General features: G+C 49.6%; 1 protein-coding gene across 4 annotated transcripts; it reads left to right on the top strand.

Moving 5' to 3' along the window:
- Nucleotides 1–200: 200 nt before the first annotated feature.
- PAX6 (paired box 6) lies at nt 201–17,267 on the top strand. Of its 4 annotated transcripts, XM_081798397.1 has the most exons (11): nt 201–263; nt 3,867–3,997; nt 4,817–4,858; nt 4,953–5,168; nt 5,944–6,109; nt 12,041–12,199; nt 12,679–12,761; nt 12,970–13,120; nt 13,211–13,326; nt 16,094–16,244; nt 16,951–17,267. In XM_081798397.1, exons 1-11 carry the CDS (start codon nt 254–256, stop codon nt 17,034–17,036), a joined length of 1,311 nt encoding a protein of 436 aa, XP_081654523.1. In that variant the 5' UTR covers nt 201–253; the 3' UTR covers nt 17,037–17,267. The 4 variants fall into 4 exon arrangements, with proteins under 4 accessions (XP_081654523.1, XP_081654524.1, XP_081654521.1 ...); XM_081798398.1 differs by lacking the exon at nt 4,817–4,858; XM_081798395.1 differs by lacking the exon at nt 201–263 and having other exon boundaries at nt 3,642–3,997.
- The last annotated feature ends 1,629 nt before the right edge of the window (nt 17,268–18,896 follow it).

Genomic DNA, 18,896 nt, shown 5'->3' on the forward strand with positions numbered 1-18,896 from the left:
AGTATTTTATTTGTAACCCAAAGGGTAGATTTTGCATGCACTGGAGGGCAGAGGTGGATGCCCCTCAGATGGCCCCAAGCGATTGAGTGGATCATTTCCTCAAGAAGGGGCATTCTGCTGTCCTGGCTCCAGGTCACCCTCTGTTGGGAGGTAGGCCTACCTGGCGTGGGCCCAGGATTAACGCCTATGTTCTTGCTAACAGAGCCCCCTATTCGAACCCCGTGGGATCCCGTGGCCCCCAGCCAGCGCCAGCATGCAGAACAGTAAGTGCCTCTGGTCTTTCTCAGACTTCGGGCTGGGGACGAGCGGACCGGCGGGTCAGGGGAGGGCGGGCGCAGAGGTTCGCGGTGTCCACGCTGGCCAGGCCGTCTGGCGCGAGGGAAGAGGCCCGGGGACCTGAGGCAGCTGCGCCCCCCTTCGCGCTCGGCAACCCGAGAGGGGAGGACGTTTGCTCTGCTGTTCTCGCTCCTGGAAGAACAGGGGCTGGGCCCTTCAGAACAGCCCACTAGAGTTTGCGAAGCTGAGGTAGAGAAACCCCATCCCCCCCCAAATCCTGTAACTCACACCCCCCTCCCCGCCCCTGCCCGGGCTCTGACCCCAGAGAGAGAGGCTGGGCTGAACAGGGCGGGGCGGAGGCTTCTCCTAGTTGCGCGAGGAGAAGGAGGCCCCTTTGGGTTTAGCCAAGACTGAATGTCTCCGCCATCCGGGCGGGGTGGGGTGGGGGGCTCCCCTCCCCCAGTCACTCTCAGGACAGCTCCTCCCCTCCCCCACCCCAGCTTTGGGCCTAGAAGGCAAAGGGAGCGGGGCACCCTGGCCTGCGGTGGTGGGGGGGGGAGGGTCGGGGGGAGGTGGTAAACTGGGACCCTGGGGCTGTACTGGCCAGAGCAGGTTTACTGGGTCTGGGAAGAGAGTGGGTATCGAGCCTTGGAGCTGGAGAAGCCCTGCCCTGGTGGGCTATGCGGGTTCTGATCGTTCCAGGCCCGCAGTGCCTTTGATTCCCCGTTCCTGTGCCTCCCATCCTCTCTCTACCCAGGCCCCTTGGGCCCCAGCCCACCTTCCTGCTCAGTCCGTGGGTGCTGGTATGTGGCAGGGCTAGTCTGGAGCCCGGGCCTGGGAGCCTGGAGACCCAGTGAAACTAGGCCTGGGTTGTGAGGTGCAGAGTCTGGACGCGATTTAAGGGTTCAGCTGTGGTAGGAGTGCGGAAAGGCCTGTCTTCTAGCAACCTTCCCTTGGCGAACTGCAGACTTCGGAGGGTCTCCAATGCCCGATCCATGTGTCCTGGGAGCGCGAGCCGCCCCAGGTGCTTCCGCGGCTGGTGGGCGCGAAGCGCACGAGGGGACTCAAAGGTGGCGAGCTTTAGGGCGAGTTAGTTGTGCGGAACCTGCCAGGCCCGGGAGGGACCCTCCTTGGCGAGGCAAGGGCTTCTGCCCACCTCTCCTGGCTGCTGGGTTCTCGCCCTGCAGCTCAGCCTCCCCAGCCGTAGGCTCTCGGGCCCGTTCCGGCCGGGGCGCGCGGCTCTGAGCGTTTGCAGGCCCCGAGGGGCGCGGGGTCGCGGGCCGGCCTGCAGGGCTTTGTGCCGCTCGCTCCCGGGTGTGCGCGAGGCGCAGAGCATCCAAATTGACACCATATGTTTTCCTATTAGATGCTTCGCGGTCGAATTCTAGGCGCATAATCATCGCCACTGGGCGAGAGCTCCAGCCGTCCCCAGGGAAGGGACACAATGATTGAGGCTTAACCTCTGAAGGGGAACTGAGAGCGGCGCTTCCTCTCTGCCTTTTCGACGCTGGCAGAGGCAACCTGGCCCTGGCGTCCCCTGGGCGAGCACCGAGCACCGGCCGGCGGTCGCTGCGGAGGTGGCCGGCCCGTTAGTTTTTGCAATGGGGGGAGAAGGAGGGAAGTCTCGGATTAGGCGGCCTCACACACCTTGGCAGGCACAGATTGGGAATTGCCCAGGCTGTGCGTGAAGTTTGGAAAGTCTTCCTCGGTCTCTCTCTGGGACAGCCTTTCGCTTCCCGGGAAGGCTCCCTTTGCCCAAAGGGAAGGCTCTGCAGCTGGAGCAGTAGATTGGTCTTGGGAGGCAAAGGAAGGCGATAAAGGGAATTTAGGAGAACCCGGAAGCGGGGACTAGGCCTCGCTCTGTTGGAGAAGCGGTATCCCCGAGATGTCCGCGCTCGCGCTGGGCCCGGCCGGAGCCCAGATCCCCCAAACGCCTGTCACTTCTCATCGAGTTGAGGCTCTGCCCCCGCCCCCGTCGGTGAGGGCCCCCCCTCTGCCCCAAGCCTTTGGCTACCCTGAAAACGCGGCTCCCCTCGAAGGGGAAACGAGTGCGGTTCAATCTCGTCTGAGTGATCTACAAATAGGGACGGAAAGGGTCGTTTTATCACGGTCCCGTTTGTCGTGACGATGCAATTTCCCGGAGCGGAGCACTGTCACAAAGTGACAAGGCTGCCACAAGCGCCCCGACTGATCTTTTCAATTAGCCTTCCATGCATGATCCGGAGCGACTTCCGCCTATTTCCAGAAATTAAGCTCAAACTTGACGTGCAGCTAGTTTTATTTTAAAGACAAATGTCAGAGAGGCTCATCATATTTTCCCCCCTCTTCTATATTTGGAGCTTATTTATTGCTAAGAAGCTCAGGCTCCTGGAGTCAATTTATCAGAGGCTCCAAGGAGAAGAGAGAAGAGGAGAGGAGAGAGCAGGGAGCTGAGCAGGGAGCCACGTCTTCTCCTGGAAGGGCTGCTCTCTAGAGTCGGGGCTGCAGGTTGGAGATTTTTAAGGAAGTGGAAATTGGCAATTGGCTTTATTTGTGTGCCTGTGGTTACTGGGGAGGGGGCTACTGAGAGGTGCTAACTCCCTTTCTCTATTCTCTGAGATTAGACAATGGGGGTGAGGTTGTGAGAATAACAAGATAAAGGAGGGCTAGAAGACACTGTGGTGTGCTCCTTTCTTTTTCCTGTCACTTTTTGCTAATATCTGTGCTTGGCTGTGTGGAAGGCCGAGGTTAGCAGCGGAAGTAAAGCAAGCTGGGCGAATGGACTCCAGGCTCTCGGCCCCTCTGCTGCAAGCCGAACTACTTTGTGTTTGGAGCCGATCCGGGGCTCTGGACTGGATGCGCAGGTTGGGGTTCACCAGCCACAGATTTGCTGCTCTGGTTCTTCTCTACTCCCTTCCCATCTCTTCATATATATATGTATATATATATGTAATGTAATGTAACGTAATAGATATACACGTAATTTTTTTTCAACTCTGGTGATTGTGCCTTCGCCAAAGTTTGGATTGTGACAGCAAATGTTTCTGGACTCTGGAGTCCAAGGGAATGCTGAAGAGCTGTAGGATTTGCTATCACAGTTCCAACAATGCAGAGACCTTGGAGATTGAGTGTGGGTTCCGTAGGACGCACGTTCTGCCGTGACATTCAGAGGGGATCTTTGGGAGGATATTTTTTGGAAGACTGTTTGCACCTTGTGGGTTCAGAGGCTGGCTGGGATGTTTATGAAGAGGGGCAAGTGGGCTGGGGCACGGCAGGAGTGACAGCGGGAGTGAGGTGCGTGTGTTCTTGCTCACTGGCAGGTGTCTGCATGGTGCTCCTGCAGTCGGGGGGCAGGAGCACGGCTGTGCTGGGCTGGGCTGCCTGCTGCCCTGCGTGGTTGCGTGGTCCCATTGTCGTTTTTTGATCGATAGCAGGGACCCGATTGCTGAGCTTGGCATGCTCTGGCAGGGAGCTGAGGATGCATTGTGGTTGTCTTCTCTTCCTCTTCCTCGTCTTCTCCTTCCTCTGCCTCCTCCTCTTTCTCTTTACTCCTCTTCCTCTCCTCTCCTCCTTGCTCTGCTCTGCTCTCCTCTCCTCTCCCTTTTCCTCAGGTCACAGCGGAGTGAATCAGCTCGGTGGTGTCTTTGTCAACGGGCGGCCACTGCCGGACTCCACCCGGCAGAAGATCGTAGAGCTAGCTCACAGCGGGGCCCGGCCGTGCGACATTTCCCGAATTCTGCAGGTGATCCTCCCGGCGCCGCCCCACTCGCCGCCCCACTCGCCGCCCCCGCGGCCCTCCACTCTCAACGCCCTCTCTTCATTTCTTACTGTAAACGCTGCTAATTATGGACCCCCTCACCCACCCCACCCCAGTCCCTACCCCACTCCCCTGCCATCCCCGCTTTCCCCTTTCCTTCCAACATCCTTCCCTATCTCTTTCAACCTGGGTCAGTCACATAAGATAACTCATCTGCTTAAGGAAAAAAAAAATGTGTGTGAATTAAAAAAAAAAAAAAAACCAAGCACCTTTCTCTTTTCATTTGGTAAAAACATTAATTGTGGTAACAGTTTATGAACTATATAAGCTGAGTTGTATAAACCAGCATAATTTCATTCTCTTTTCCCTCATCCCATGCTCACCTCAGATTTTGAGATATTTGTTTGCATTCTTCATATTCATGAAGAATATATATTGATTTTAAAAGGCAAATGCTATTTACCTCCCTACCTAACTCACATTTACTCAATTGGGCATTTTTTTTTTTAAGGAAAATAAGTACAATTTTAGTTTATTTTCCTCTTTTGCTCATTAAAATATAACACCACTTTAAGCAAGGTCAGCACAAAAAAATTAATCTGACTTCGTTTTGATGCATCTTCAGGCAAATGTTTAAGAAAACAGTTTTTTAAAAAAACCTTTTAAATTAGTTTTTTTTTTAGTTCAAACTGTTTGAAAGTATCATCATATTTGTAGTTTTTAGGGCTACAAATGTAATTTTAAGAAAAAAAAGCTCTCTACAGTAAGTTCTCATACCATTGAAGGTATATTTTTGTGTTATAGACCCATGCAGATGCAAAAGTCCAAGTGCTGGACAATCAAAACGTAAGCTTGTCATTGTTTAATGCATACTTAAACAATTTTATTTTTGTCTTGAAATTATTAATAATGTGGTTTTCTGTCCACTTCCCCTATGCAGGTGTCCAACGGATGTGTGAGTAAAATTCTGGGCAGGTATTACGAGACTGGCTCCATCAGACCCAGGGCAATCGGTGGTAGTAAACCGAGAGTAGCGACTCCAGAAGTTGTAAGCAAAATAGCCCAGTATAAGCGGGAGTGCCCGTCCATCTTTGCTTGGGAAATCCGAGACAGATTACTGTCCGAGGGGGTCTGTACCAACGATAACATACCAAGTGTAAGTTCACCGATCACATACCCCCTCCCTGCCCTAAGCCCCATGCTCTTTCCTCTCTACCATCTCTCTCTTCACCTGCCTACCCACCTCCTCCCTGCCAGTGTCATTCTGTCTCTGTCCCCTCCCTGCTCCATCTATGTCACCTCTGTATCTGGGGGTGTTGAGAGGAGGACACTGACCTTTTTTTTTTGATCTTCTGGAAAATGGGAGTCAAGTGTGGGGAGCTGTTCACCTTATTTGCATGCTGCAAAGTAGAGGGTGGAGGCACTCAGGCAAAGGCCCTTGGATCAAGAAGGAAAATGAAAATGAAAACCAAATTCTAACCTCCTCCAATTCAGACTGCCTGAACCTTCCTTCAGGTGTCAAACGTCCACTTCTGCCCTAATATGAAACAAAGTGAAAGAGAGCTCTAAACCAAGTCATAGCCTTTTTTGTGGAAGTCTTTTAACAAAGATTAGGTCACTGCAGACATCCAGCAGCAGTGAAGGAAGAAATGCCCTCTCCATCCCGCATTCTCTGCCCAACCCAGTTTCCATGCCCAAAGTGATGGCTGTCATTCTGTCCAAAATGTCTCTGCAAATCCACCCACTGTCCCAGGATGGCTGGGAGTTTGTTTGATTGTGTGTGTGTGTGTGTGTGTGTGTGTGTGTGTGTGTGTTTTAACGTGTTAAGGGTCGTTCTTTAAGAGAGTGGGTGTGCTGAATTGGGGACTGAAGATAGGGCAGCTGTCTTCGGGAGACGCTACCATTTGGTTTGATTTTGGTTTGATTTGCAGGTGTCATCAATAAACAGAGTTCTTCGCAACCTGGCTAGCGAAAAGCAACAGATGGGCGCAGACGGCATGTATGATAAACTAAGGATGTTGAACGGGCAGACCGGAAGCTGGGGCACCCGCCCGGGTTGGTATCCGGGGACTTCTGTGCCAGGGCAACCTACGCAAGGTAAAAACCCGAGCACTCACCCTCAAAAGTCTCCATATAGGGAGCCACTTGCCCAACTTCTCCCCCAACTTCTCCCCTCTCCTCACTTCTGTGCTGGAAGAACGTAGTGGAGAGACTCTTTAAAGGCTTGGGACACACTGACTTGCCCTGTATGAGGGTAGTATTTGTTGAACTATCTCATTGGCCTTCGAATTTGAGGGTGGTGGATGTCAGGAGTAGTAAGAATGTGGCTGGTGCGTGTGCGCGCGTAGGTTATGGGCAGGAGTATGTGCGTGTGTAAGAGTTAGCTGTGTGGTGCCCTATTCAAATTTGCCATTAAAATGCACGGAGGGCCCCCTTGCTGTAGAAGTGTGACAAGTTAACACACTGACAGACTGCGAGGTAAACATAATTGTATCGTTTTGCTTTTTGCCGTAATTGACAAATTATGTGACTATGAGTAGGGTGCATATGAAAGGGCGAGCAGCGAGATGCAGGGCGGAGCACAGGATAGGGCACTGGAAGTGGTGGGCTCCCAACTCAAACAACCCCATCATCTCGGATTCCCTCCGCTTCCCTGGGCCCCCAGTTCTCACCCTCTGTGGGTGGCGACTGCACAGAAGGGTGGGGTGAGGATACTGTGAACCGGCCTGCGGGGTGTCCGGAGCCGCTGGCTGGGGCGGGGGGGTGGGGTGGAGGAGGGGGCTGGGAGGAGAGAAGGAATCTGGACCGTCGCAGGATCTGTGAGAAGGAATGGAGGAAGAGGAGCAGATGGGGGTGGGGTGGGGCCGGTTGGCTTTCCCCTCCCCTACACACCCCGAGGTAGCTTGGTCAAGAATAGGAAACAGTTTACTCCGAAGATTAATCGGTATTTGTTGTCCTTGTGACAAGGAGATAATATGCGGGATAATGGGACGTGGCGTCTCACTCCCCGGAGCACGAGGAAGCCTGGGGGCTCCGGGCCGGGGGCGGCGGCGCGGGGACGCCGACGGGGCTGCCCGCGCGTCAGTGCGCTCCCGGACCCGCTCCGGGTGCCCCGCGCCTCCACGGAGCCGGGCTAGAGAAGGGAAAATCGGTAACAGTATGCGAAATATCTGGTACAAAGGATGCTTCTGTCACTCGCAAGAATTTGTTATGGGAACAATCCTGTCGCTCTGTAATTGCTCATTAGAGAACGTTTTGTTTCTCATTAAGGCGACATGAATAAGCGTCTAGTTGAAGGAGACAGCTGTAGAAATGTTCCACAAGAGACCTCTGGACACGATTCGGCACCAATTGCCAATTAGACATGTCAGTTTTAGGAGCAGAAAACAATATAGGACGGACACTGGGAAGATAGGGAGCAAAGCGCTCGCTCAGTGTTTCCCAGCGCCGCCGCTGGGCCGGCGGAGGCCTCCTGATGCGCTGGGCCCGGCCTCCCCTGGGCGACCCCGCGGGCCCTCTCGTCGGATCCGGCCCCGACCCCGCGGCCTCCCGGGGTGCGGCGGGCACACCCGAGGAGGCGCTGCCTCCGCTCCGGCCGCAGGCCCAGGCCCACTGCCGCCTGGGATGACAGGGAGTGACAGGGCTGAGTGTAGACCACCACACCCTCACCTGACCTCTGAAACTATTGGAGTCCCACGTGCGCACACTGGACACACCCAAGAGACACCCGAACTTGGCACTCCCCAGCGCCCGCCCCCCAACCCCCAGCAAACCGGAGGTCCTTGTGATCCCTCCCCCGCCGAGGCTGGCCGCCAGGGTCCGAGAACTCTTGGGGAGGGCGCGGGGCGCGGTGGCCGGGTCTGGGAGGGCTGAGCCCAGAGCCTCCACCCCCTCGGTGCCAGGGCTCACGTTAGCTTGGGGCCTAGAGGACGTCCACCCTCCTGCTTCCCAGAGCCCGGACACAAGCCCAGGGCAGCAGTTTTGCCAGCCCCTCTGTTTCCACCAGAGGCGGCGCCCGATTAGGGCAGCTTTCCGTCCTGGGAAGCTGGAGGGCGGGAAGCGAGAGCCTCACGCAAGGACCCCGTGGTGATGGTTGCGGCGGGAGGTGGCGCTAATTCAGGAGCTTTTAACTTTTAGGCGCCCAGTAGCTGGAGAATTCTGACTCACCAACTGCCAATTGCCCCTCCGCCCCCTTAAGAAACCCACTCGGATGCGGCGACCGCGGGCGCCAACCGCCGCCCCCGCGGCGGGGGCAGGACGCGCCGGGCCACCCGGGCGGGGTCCCGGGCGTGTGGGGCGCGGGGAGCTGGTGGCGGGCTTCGGCCGACGCGCCCCGGGAATCCTCAGACCTGTCGGTGCTAAGAAGGCCCCGCTCCCTCCTTCGCCCCCTCTCCCGGCCCAGGAAGCCGTTTTGGGGTTTTAAAGAGTCCATTACTCCGAAAGCATAAGGCGAGGTTAGGTCTCAGAGGGAGACAAATATGGTTTCCATCTGATCAACGCCATGCGGCGGTGAATAAAATCGTGACGACGTGGGCTGACAACAACAAGAGACAACTCTATCCAGCCCCAATTCTCCAGCGATTTGGTGGTTTTAGGGATCACGGAGACACTTTTTCTTATCTCCTCCCCCCCACCCCCACCCCCATAATACCCAGGCCCTCTATAGGATTTAGTCAGTCTCTTTTCAACAGATGCTACAATGTTTTGATCCGCGCTCCAGAGCTGAAGAGGTGCCGCAAGCGGGTTGCTATCTTTTCTTGCTTGTTTTCCGCCTCACTGATTAAGACACTAAGAAACTAAGGAATGATTTTATTTCCCAGCGTCTTTTTTTTTTTTTTTTTTCTCCTCTCCTTCTTCCAGGAAACAAATCCTATCCCCAGCGTCAGATGGTCCTGGGGCTGGGATAATGGGAGGCGCTTTCACTCGCCTTCTCACGGATTAGGCTGGAAGGTGGACGGCGCCCATTGAAGGCCCCTTCTTTGCGCGCTCCGAGGGGGCGCCTTTTAAAGAAGATATCTTAATTGTCTGCCACTTAGGTTTATCATTTGGAGAATTTGAGATCCAACTTTTAGTTTTATTTTTGTTAAAAGCTTTAAGAGTGGAAGGTAAATCCACTAAAGGGGAGAAGAAAGGGGGCGCCCAATCTAAGAGTGACCTCTCCTTCAGCGCCTGGCTGTGAACAGTTGTTACTTTGAAAGTAGCGAACAAACTTCCAGCGGGGCACGCCCGCTCTGCGAGGTCGTGGAGGGATCCTGCCGCCCCGGGTTTCTCCTGACCGGCCTCTAATTCCGCCCCCCCCCCCCCCCCGCCTCCCCAAAGGGCTCTCTATCCCCATTGACTTCCCCTACCCCTTAAATGTCAGTTCCAAAGTGAGAGCCACGCCTGCGTTTGTGTGTAGAGACAGCGAGACAGAGAGAGATGGGGGGGAGGAGGTGGGAGGAGAGCGTGCAAATCTCCAAGTTTTAAAATTAGGAAAATGTCAGAGAAGCAAACGAGAGTAGAGAATGCTATCTGCGGGGGTCTTCTGAGGGAAACCTGGGCAGCTTTATCTAATTGGTGAGATCAAATATGCTAGAAAAAGGACTGGGGCGGGCATGAGTGACCTGGCAGGCACAGTCCCCACTCCCGCGAGATAGGATTGCGTTCTCCTCAACGCCCCAGTCCCTAAACGTCGGCTGGTCGGAGATTTTTGTGTTTTCCAAAAGGAATAACCCACAGGCCTAGTTTCTAGTTAACTGGCCAAAAAGGTCTATTTCTAAAGTCTTCCCCGTTCACTGAATCTGAAAATGGCAGGGAGGGGGGGAACTCTTCTTTTTACTTTGGAAAGTCACCTGGAAACTTGGGGCAGTAAATTAGTACAGACACTTGTGCCCACACACGTGAGTCCAGCGTCTCCCTCAGCTAAGCAGCCCTCCCCAGACCCCCTACCTCTCTGAAGTAGCGCAAGAAGACCCAGAGTAGAGCCGGTCTATTTAGTGACTGTCTCTCCCTTGTCTTCCTTTTCTCCTTTCTCTCCGTCTCCTTAGACCCTCTTGCCTCTTTTCCCCCTCAGCACTTTTTTCTGTCCTTCTTATACCTTTCTGGTCTCTGTCTCTTTGAAGCCTTCTTTCTTCCTCCATCTTTTTCCGCCCCCTCCTGCCTCCCCTCCAACCCGCCCCCTCGGCCCCATCCTCCCTCCTGTCTGGCTCCTCCACCCCAGACCTGGTCTCCATCCTCCCTGCCTTCCCCATCCGCCCCTCCCACACAAGCCCGCCTGGTCCCCATCCACTTTCCCTGCCTCCCCCCACCCCCTGCTCTGGCCCCCCATCCACCCTCCATCCTCCCAGCCAAGCGCCCTAAATAGCATTGAGGCGCCCGCTCTTCGGACAGTGATTAATGATAGCAGAGCAGAGGGGTTAACACACTTCACTGAAAAGTCTGTTGACTGGGCTTCTTGTAACACAATGTGGCCCGCTGCACGCCTCAAGAGAATCCTTTTGTTGTCCGCGCTCATTGTGGCCTCAAAATTCTGCCCACGAAAGTTTGCCAACGCTCCTGCCCCAGGAGTTTAATAGTTTCCCTTACTCGCGGGGCATTGTGCGGCGCTGAAAAGCAGCCCCTCGCTATTCAAGTGTTGGTGGTCATCTCAATAGATCTCCAAGGGCCCATATGGTGGCCAGTGCCGATGAATCCGCCTGTTTAAATGGGGGAGAAAGTTGGGGTTTTAAAACATTTCAAAGTTCCTGAAAAGATCCCACTAGATCTTGTCACAATTCCCTGAACTCTTTGAAGGCGCTGCCTATTGTCTCCTGGTTATAAATGATATTCCTGGCCAAGTCGATTCCCACCAAGACACCCCTCCCCCCGCCAACTGGCCAAATTTCTAGGATTGGGGGGGCAGCAGCCCCTTTTGGTATCCCTTGGGAGCCTCAGGACCTAAGACCCAGGACCCAGTTTGCAGTGGCCCTGGAGGCCCGGTGAGGGCTGAGTCCTCCCTTCAGACAGGCTGTGGCCTCAGGAGCAAGAGGTAAGGCAAGATGTAGCTAGCCCAAGTGTACATCTTGCCCTCCAAGCAGCAAGGGAAAACAATAAAACTTTCCCCTGTTTAATGATAGAAATTACATTAAAAGTGGTGGAAATGCCCTAATTAAAAATGTACCACTTAAATGATATGCCAAGGACTCAGCTGCAGCATAGCATATTTAGCTAGTTAGTGAACTCTCTACTATTTCTTTTTTAAAATTACACGTTAAAAATTTAAAAGAAATCTTACTTTTCTCTGGTGCAACACATTACAAAGAATGGACAGTCCTTTTATCTAAATATAAAATTCCATTTTCAGCAATTATAGCCTGTTCTTGGTGATGATATAATTACAGCTGTGCTCGTAATAGGTGTCAAGGCAAAGCGCACTCATACAATAGTTGAATAAAACTGCAGAACAATGCGAGCATTTCTAAATTCACAACCTTTAAAATGAAATTGACTGTGCAGAATTCAAATAAAAACTAGATAAATATTTTTTTAAAAAGATTACAAGCTTGGTTTGGTTTCTTAATAGCATTTTCTACAAACCTATCAACATCTAATTGATTAGATAGGAATTACTGATTATAGATCAGCTGAAATCTTGAACATCACTCTTCTATTTTCCCAACAGAGCTATAGGTAAATAAATTCTGTAGGGAAAGGGAACTGAGCGGGGCATTTGGGACTCAAGGTTAGTTATGAGACCATTTGAATTGGAAACTTCAGTGCTCGTTTTGTTCTTCAAAAACCTGTTACTCCGTAATGTCTATATTGTACAGTCTCTTCCTGACAAAAACAGATAAAAAGATAAAAACTTGATTTAAAAAAAAGAGAAAGAAAGGTAACGTATGTTGCTCATGTCTTTTATTAGGAGACACTTAGTGACCTAGGGAATGTCCTGGTGAGACCGTCAGAATGTTCTTGGAGTTTATGGCTCTACCCCAGCTCCAAGTTATTCCAGGTTTTGGAGGCTCCAAGTTATTCCAGATTTCTCTTACTGTCCTATTCTTTTTGTTCCAGATGGCTGCCAGCAACAGGAAGGAGGGGGAGAGAATACCAACTCCATCAGTTCCAACGGAGAAGATTCAGATGAGGCCCAAATGCGACTTCAGCTGAAGCGGAAGCTGCAGAGAAATAGAACATCCTTTACCCAAGAGCAAATTGAGGCCCTGGAGAAAGGTGATGGAGTTTTTCAAAGTAGAGAAGCAGTAAATCAAACTAAATGCCCCATCTTCAGGACAAAGAGCTAAATTTAGCCAGGGCCCTTTGCATAGAGGACTGAAAAGGTTTCTTTTTTCTTTCTGCCCTTTTTTTTCCCCCCTGGGCATCTTTTCTGTGTGTGTGTGTTTTCTTTCTTCTTTTCTTGTACCCATAATTCAAAGGCTAAGAGTCTGACTTCTCATAAAGAAGAAAATGATGATTTGGCTAATTCAGGCCACAGAAGGGTCCTCGAATGAATGTCATTCCAAAGAAAATTTAACTTGGTTCTGGTGGGATAGCTCTTCCAAGTACAGTCAATCCCCGTGGTGGCAGCGTTTTTAAGGGAAGTGGTTGGAGGTGACAGAAATGGGGAGGTAGGAACCAGCTTGAGCCGGAGCTTGGTTGACACATTTTGTGTAGTTCTGGCACAACATGGAAAACTCAACTTCCTCTTTCAGAGTTTGAGAGAACCCATTATCCGGATGTGTTCGCCCGAGAAAGACTAGCAGCCAAAATCGATCTACCTGAAGCGAGAATACAGGTACCCAGGGGCCATGCGGTTTCATGCTTTGTGACGCCTGGCATTTGCCCTTTCTGGAGACCGAGGCGCTCCGAAGGAATATTCAGTCTGCTAAATGATTTGCTGCCCCCTGGGGGACAGGGCCTGGGGGTGGGGAGCAGTGGCAGCACCAGGGGGGAGGTGGAGCTGGGGGTAGGCACAGGCCTGACCTGGTCCATCTGATTTCCAGGTATGGTTTTCCAATCGGAGGGCCAAATGGAGAAGAGAAGAAAAGCTGAGGAACCAGAGAAGACAGGCCAGCAACACACCCAGTCACATCCCCATCAGCAGTAGCTTCAGCACCAGTGTCTACCAACCGATCCCACAACCCACCACGCCTGGTAATTGGAATATTCATAGTCCTCATAAATGCGCCGCACCTGTTGGCTCTGCCTCGCGGCCTGACTGACTGTGGTGTCCTTCTCCTGCAGTTTCCTCCTTCACCTCTGGCTCCATGCTGGGCCGGACAGACACGGCCCTCACAAACACGTACAGCGCTCTGCCCCCCATGCCCAGCTTCACCATGGCGAATAACCTGCCTATGCAAGTAAGTGAGGCCGCTGACGGCCCGCGCGGAATGGGTGCCTGCGAGAAGTAGTGAGGAGGGGGTCGGGGCCTGCAGACCTCCCCGGCCGCGCGCGCCCTGGGGAGCCTTGCTCTCTGCGGCGATAGGCTTCACCGGCCAAGTTTTAACAGTCAGTCCAGTCTTTTAGTCGGATCGATGGATTGATGGATTCATGCTCTGAAGAAAACATAAAAACCAAGTGAATCTGCCTTTTGCTCAGAGGGAATGTAGCTTGGTAACGTTGGGTGGGGATGGGGCATGTTTTGGGTACCAGAAAGTGGAAATAATGCTGGCACATTATTCGATAGTAAGGGGTTAGTATATGTAAATTTGGGTTTATAGTAATGTGTTCATATTAATGATCACATAACCTGTGTACGCATTTTGGGATATTATTTAGAGTATATGTGATGAACCCGTGAGGAAGGAAAAAAGGATCAGAAATAAGATTTCTATTTGCATAGTAGGATATACTTTAATATAGAGGAATGGTGAGTTTTCTTTCTATATCTTACAATAAAAAAAGGAATAGAGGTATTTGCTAAAAATTTAGCACGTCTCTGCCATGAATTACGTAATGAGTTTGTGGCATGCTAGCTGCCTGGATACGCTGATGGTCTTCACTTGGTATAACAACCTGCCTCTACTCTCAGTTCTGCTCTGAACGGTTATCAGCTCCTACATGTGCAAGGCCCTGTACTAGGCTACTAGCCCTTTCTGATGGAAGTTGCATAAGGCAGGTGGGGTGGACTACAGCTTTGGATCTGGATGGATTCTTTTTTTTTTTTTTTTTGGATGGATTCTTGATGGGGAAAAAAACTGGTCTTCTAGCAAGATGCCGGATGGCGTGAGACTGGCCAGCCTGAGCCCCGGCTGCAAACAGTGCTGGGGTTACACAGATTGTTTACTCACCCCTGAAGGTCTTTTGATGAATTTCAACTCCAAATAACAGCAAAATAAACGTTTCACAGTCTTCAGACTAAAATAGGAGCAGCTAGATAGGCAACTTCAGAGGAGTTTATTCACATGCTGATTTTTATTGCATCTGGATATTAGTAGCCATAGTGCAATTAATGTATCTTAAGGGATTACCGGCCCATTGGTTGGTATTACTACAACTGCTGTGGAATTTTCCAGAAGTCAGGTTGCCTAGAGGAAATGATTTTGGGAATTAGAAACAAATGCAAGCTGAAATTCTGGCAGGGCCCTCAAGGCTTGCTTGCCTCTTTGAACCTGATGTTAGCAGTCATCCTCTGACTTTAATAAGGCCGCGGAATGTCTTGTTTAGTTTTGCAAATTACAGCAACATCTAGATTTCTGCCAAAATAACAAAATTTATATATGAGAAAATATTTAGAAGCAATTACATAGGTGCTACTATTCTATTAAGGTTGTTTCCACCTATAGACTGGTGTGGGGTCAATTTATTTCAAACACTAACTTTCAAGTTACACAATTTATACAAAACAAAACATACATACATTCATAAAGCATAAAGAAAATTAAAAAGTTATTAATAATTCTACTGTTCAGAGAAAATTTACCCTCTGAATTTTGGAGTTGGGGGGGCGGGTGTTGGTCTGTCTGTCCATCAGTTCATCTTGTTGACCAAAATCTTCAATGATTTTACAAAGGGTGGGTGTCTTCCGCTGAACCTTCTCTAGTGGGTCACCCTCTCTGAGAAGGTGACTCTTGAAATGTTAAACATTTCTGCAGTTTGTGGAACAGAGTAGTAGTACTATCATTTCCCTTATTCCTGGCATTATGTTTCTATTAATTCATCCCAATCTTGCTGCCCTGGAATAGGTCCATGTGAGCTCATGAGAGATTTTGTCTCAGCGCTGTGTATTTCTTATTCACTTAGGAGAAAGGTTTACCCCCTCAGTACCACCAGTCCAAACAGTTAGAGGGTAGAAACCCAATTTTATGGATAAAACCCAATCTGGGGGCGCCTGGGTGGCTCAGTTGGTTGGGCGACTGCCTTCGGCTCAGGTCATGATCCTGGAATCCTGGGATCGAGTCCCGCATCCGGCTCCCGGCTCAGTGGGGAGCCTGCTTCTCCCTCTCACCCTCTCCCCTCTTACGCTGTTTCTCTCTCTCTCTCAAATAAATAAATAAAATCTTTAAAAAAAAATTGGGTTTTTTAGATCTATAAGGAAGTCACAGCTAATTCTCAGGATGGGGCTAGATATTTACTGATACTTCTGATCATTTTAATCTGAGATCATTACTGATCTGCCTCTTCAAAGAATCTTTAAGCCCATGAGTCCAACCATGAAGGGCTCCCAGGGTCTCTGAAGCAGACTTTCTAGAGAACTCCTCACACAGGTCTCTGCCCAAAGCTTGAGATACAGGATTTGGGGGTCACTAGATTCCCAAATAGACTGGATTTGCAGAAGAGGCGGTGTTTTAATGGAAGTCCTCATGCCATAGCTTCTCTGAAGATGCCGGCAGAGGTCCAAGATAAAAATGGACAAAAACCCTACTAATTTTATGGATAGTGCCCACCATCTAGCTAGACAGTTGTCTGAATGCATAGTACTTTTAGGCAACTTTACTCTAGCAGTGGTCAGTGGAAGGCCTGGTTGGAGGCCTGATTGCCAAGCTATCCAATGGAATTCCAGTACTTTACACGAGGGCATCTTTAATGATCCGACTTGTCGGCACGGTTCCTGGGGAGGAGAGAGCCTGGGGATGTGGCTGTGGGATGTGCTGCTCGGTAACCACTGGTTTGCCTTTCTCCTCTCAGCCCCCAGTCCCCAGCCAGACCTCCTCGTACTCCTGCATGCTGCCCACCAGCCCTTCGGTGAACGGGCGGAGTTACGACACGTACACCCCCCCCCATATGCAGACACACATGAACAGTCAGCCGATGGGCACCTCGGGCACCACTTCCACAGGTGAGCCACTGTTCCCTGTAGGCTACATGGAGGTGGCCTTCACAGCTTCTCTTGCCAGGTGATCGCCCTTCACTCAAAGTGCACCTCAAAAGAACCTCCTGGCCTTGTGTCACGGTGTGTTTTAACTCTTCGCTGCTCGCTTCTCTGGGGAAAACTGATTGGAAGGGGGAAATTCAGTCAAGCGAGTTAGTAACCTGATACCATGTAGACAAAAAGCAAAGTTGTTTTTCCTGAATTTGGTCACAGAAGTTGTCTATGAAGACAAGGCCCGAGAATGTAAGTTTTCTGAAGAGAGGTTATTAGCCAGAGCTCAGTGGTGAGGGGGTGAGGGCCCGAGCGAGGGGGCAGCATGGTGAGTGTTGTCAGAAGACTTCTCACCCTCCCAACTCCTCCCTGCCTTTCACTGCAAATGAAGAAGTACCACGAGGGCTTTCCAGAGATAGTTGTATTGCTGAAGTTCCAAACATACAAACAAATGGAGGTTTGTTTTTTTTTTTCTCTTTTGTGTGGGAGGACTTGGGATTGAATAGATATGTATAAACATGTTCTCTGGTTTCTGAAGGTGCTACTTCTGTTTGTGTATTTTTAAAAATACAGTTAGAACATTAGAGAGTATTCGAGATTATTTTTTAACCTATAAATTCATACTCCGTGCTTGTCTCTCGAAGGGAATTTCTACATGGCTATTTCTTTCATCCACTTCTAGGACTCATTTCCCCTGGTGTGTCAGTTCCAGTTCAAGTTCCTGGAAGTGAACCTGATATGTCTCAGTATTGGCCAAGATTACAGTAAAAAAAAAAAAAAAAAAAGGATATATTGTGTTAATTCAGTCAGTGACTATGTGGACACAACAGTTGGGCGTTCAGGAAGGAAAGAAAGATGGCTATTAGAAGCACTTCAGTTCTGCAATTGTGTCCTGTATTGTACCACTGGGGAATGGACTTGAAACAAGGACCTTTGTATACAGAAGGCACGATATCAGTTGGAACAAATCTTCATTTTGGTATCCAAACTTTTATTCATTTTGGTGTATTATTTGTAAATGGGCATTTGTATGTTATGAAAAAAAGAACAACGTAGACTGGATGGATGTTTGATCTGTGTTGGTCATGAAGTTGTTTAAAAAAAAAAAAGGAAACCATGATCAACAAGCTTTGCCACGAATTTAAGAGTTTTATCAAGATATATCAAATACTTCTACCCATCTGTTCATAGTTTATGGACTGATGTTCCAAGTTTGTATCATTCCTTTGCATATAATTAAACCTGGAACAACATGCACTAGATTTATGTAAGAATATCTGTTGGTTTTCCAAAGGTTGTTAACAGATGAAGTTTATGTGCAAAAAAGGGTAAGATATAAATTCAAGGAAGAAAAAAGTTGATAGCTAAAAGGTAGAGTGTGTCTTCGATAAAATCCAATTTGTTTTATGTCAAAATGTAAGTATTTGTCTTCCCTAGAAATCCTCAGAATGATTTCTATAATAAAGTTAATTTCATTTATATTTGACAAGAATACTCTATAGATGTTTTATACACATTTTCATGCAATCATACGTTTCTTTTTTGGCCAGCAAAAATTAATTGTTCTTAGATATAGTTGTATTACTGTTCACAGTCCAATCATTTTGTGCATCTAGAATTCATTCCTAATCAATTAAAAGTGCTTGCAAGAGTTTTAAACTTAAGTGTTTTGAAGTTGTTCACAACTACATATCAAAATTAACCATTGTTGATTGTAAGAACCATGCCAAAGCCTTTGTATTTCCTTTATTATACTATTTTCTTTTTAACCTTATAGTGTGGTGTTACAAATTTTGTTTCCATGTTAGATTATCATTCTAAACCAACGGTTCCTTTCATACATACACTAATTCTTAAAGAAATAATTCTTATCATTGCATTAATTCGAAATGTGTTAGGAAAAAAATTCCACTTAGAGCTCTGTGTAGATCTGTGCCCATCTGTACCCACAACGTACACATAAATGGTCACATTCCCCAGCTAGCCATTTAGTTCAAAAGCTCAAAGTCTAGAAATGATTTAAAAAATGCAACAGCTATTAACTAGGAATTGTCTTTGGAATTAGGGCTGGCATTTTCAATCTGGGCAGATTTCCATTGTCGGCCTATTTCAACAGCGATTTCACTGAAGTATATTCAAAAGTAGATTTCTTATACAGGACTCTCTGAAAGCTGTCGCCTTTCTCCAATAGGTCCTCTCCCTTTCCTCTCTCCCTCCCCTTTGCACAAGAGGCATCATTTCCCATTGAACCACTACAGCTGTTCCCATTTGAATCTCGCTTTCTGTGCGGTGGTGGATGGTTGGAGGGTGGAGGGGGGATGTTGCATGTCAAGGAATAATGAGCACAGACACATCAACAGACAACAACAAAGCGGACTGTGACTGGCCGATGGGAGCGAAAGGCCTTCAGTCATTGGCAGCTGAAGCCAAACATTCCCAAATCTATGAAGCAGGGCCTATTGTCGGTCAGTTGTTATTTGCAATGAAGCACAGATCTGATCATGTTTAAAGTGGCAGCACGCAGGGCAGGAGTGCTTGAGCCCCAGCGAAGGAGGGGGAAAAAAATAAGCCTTTGTTGGGTGAAAAAGGGCCCGTCTGAGACTTTTATTTCTGTCTGTTGTGTGCAAC

The sequence above is a fragment of the Leptonychotes weddellii genome, chromosome 11, assembly GCF_054177405.1.
Source record: "Leptonychotes weddellii isolate Sample4059 chromosome 11, ASM5417740v2, whole genome shotgun sequence".
Lineage (NCBI taxonomy): Eukaryota > Metazoa > Chordata > Mammalia > Carnivora > Phocidae > Leptonychotes > Leptonychotes weddellii.

Excerpts from the sequence above, each read along its gene's own strand:
- PAX6 (XM_081798395.1), top strand. The coding sequence starts at position 3,734 with ATGCATTGTGGTTGTCTTCTCTTCCTCTTCCTCGTCTTCTCCTTCCTC. Across the intron at positions 12,762-12,969 it reads TACCTGAAGCGAGAATACAG|GTATGGTTTTCCAATCGGAG; the intron begins GTACCCAGGGGC and ends TCTGATTTCCAG. Across the intron at positions 13,327-16,093 it reads CGAATAACCTGCCTATGCAA|CCCCCAGTCCCCAGCCAGAC; the intron begins GTAAGTGAGGCC and ends TTCTCCTCTCAG.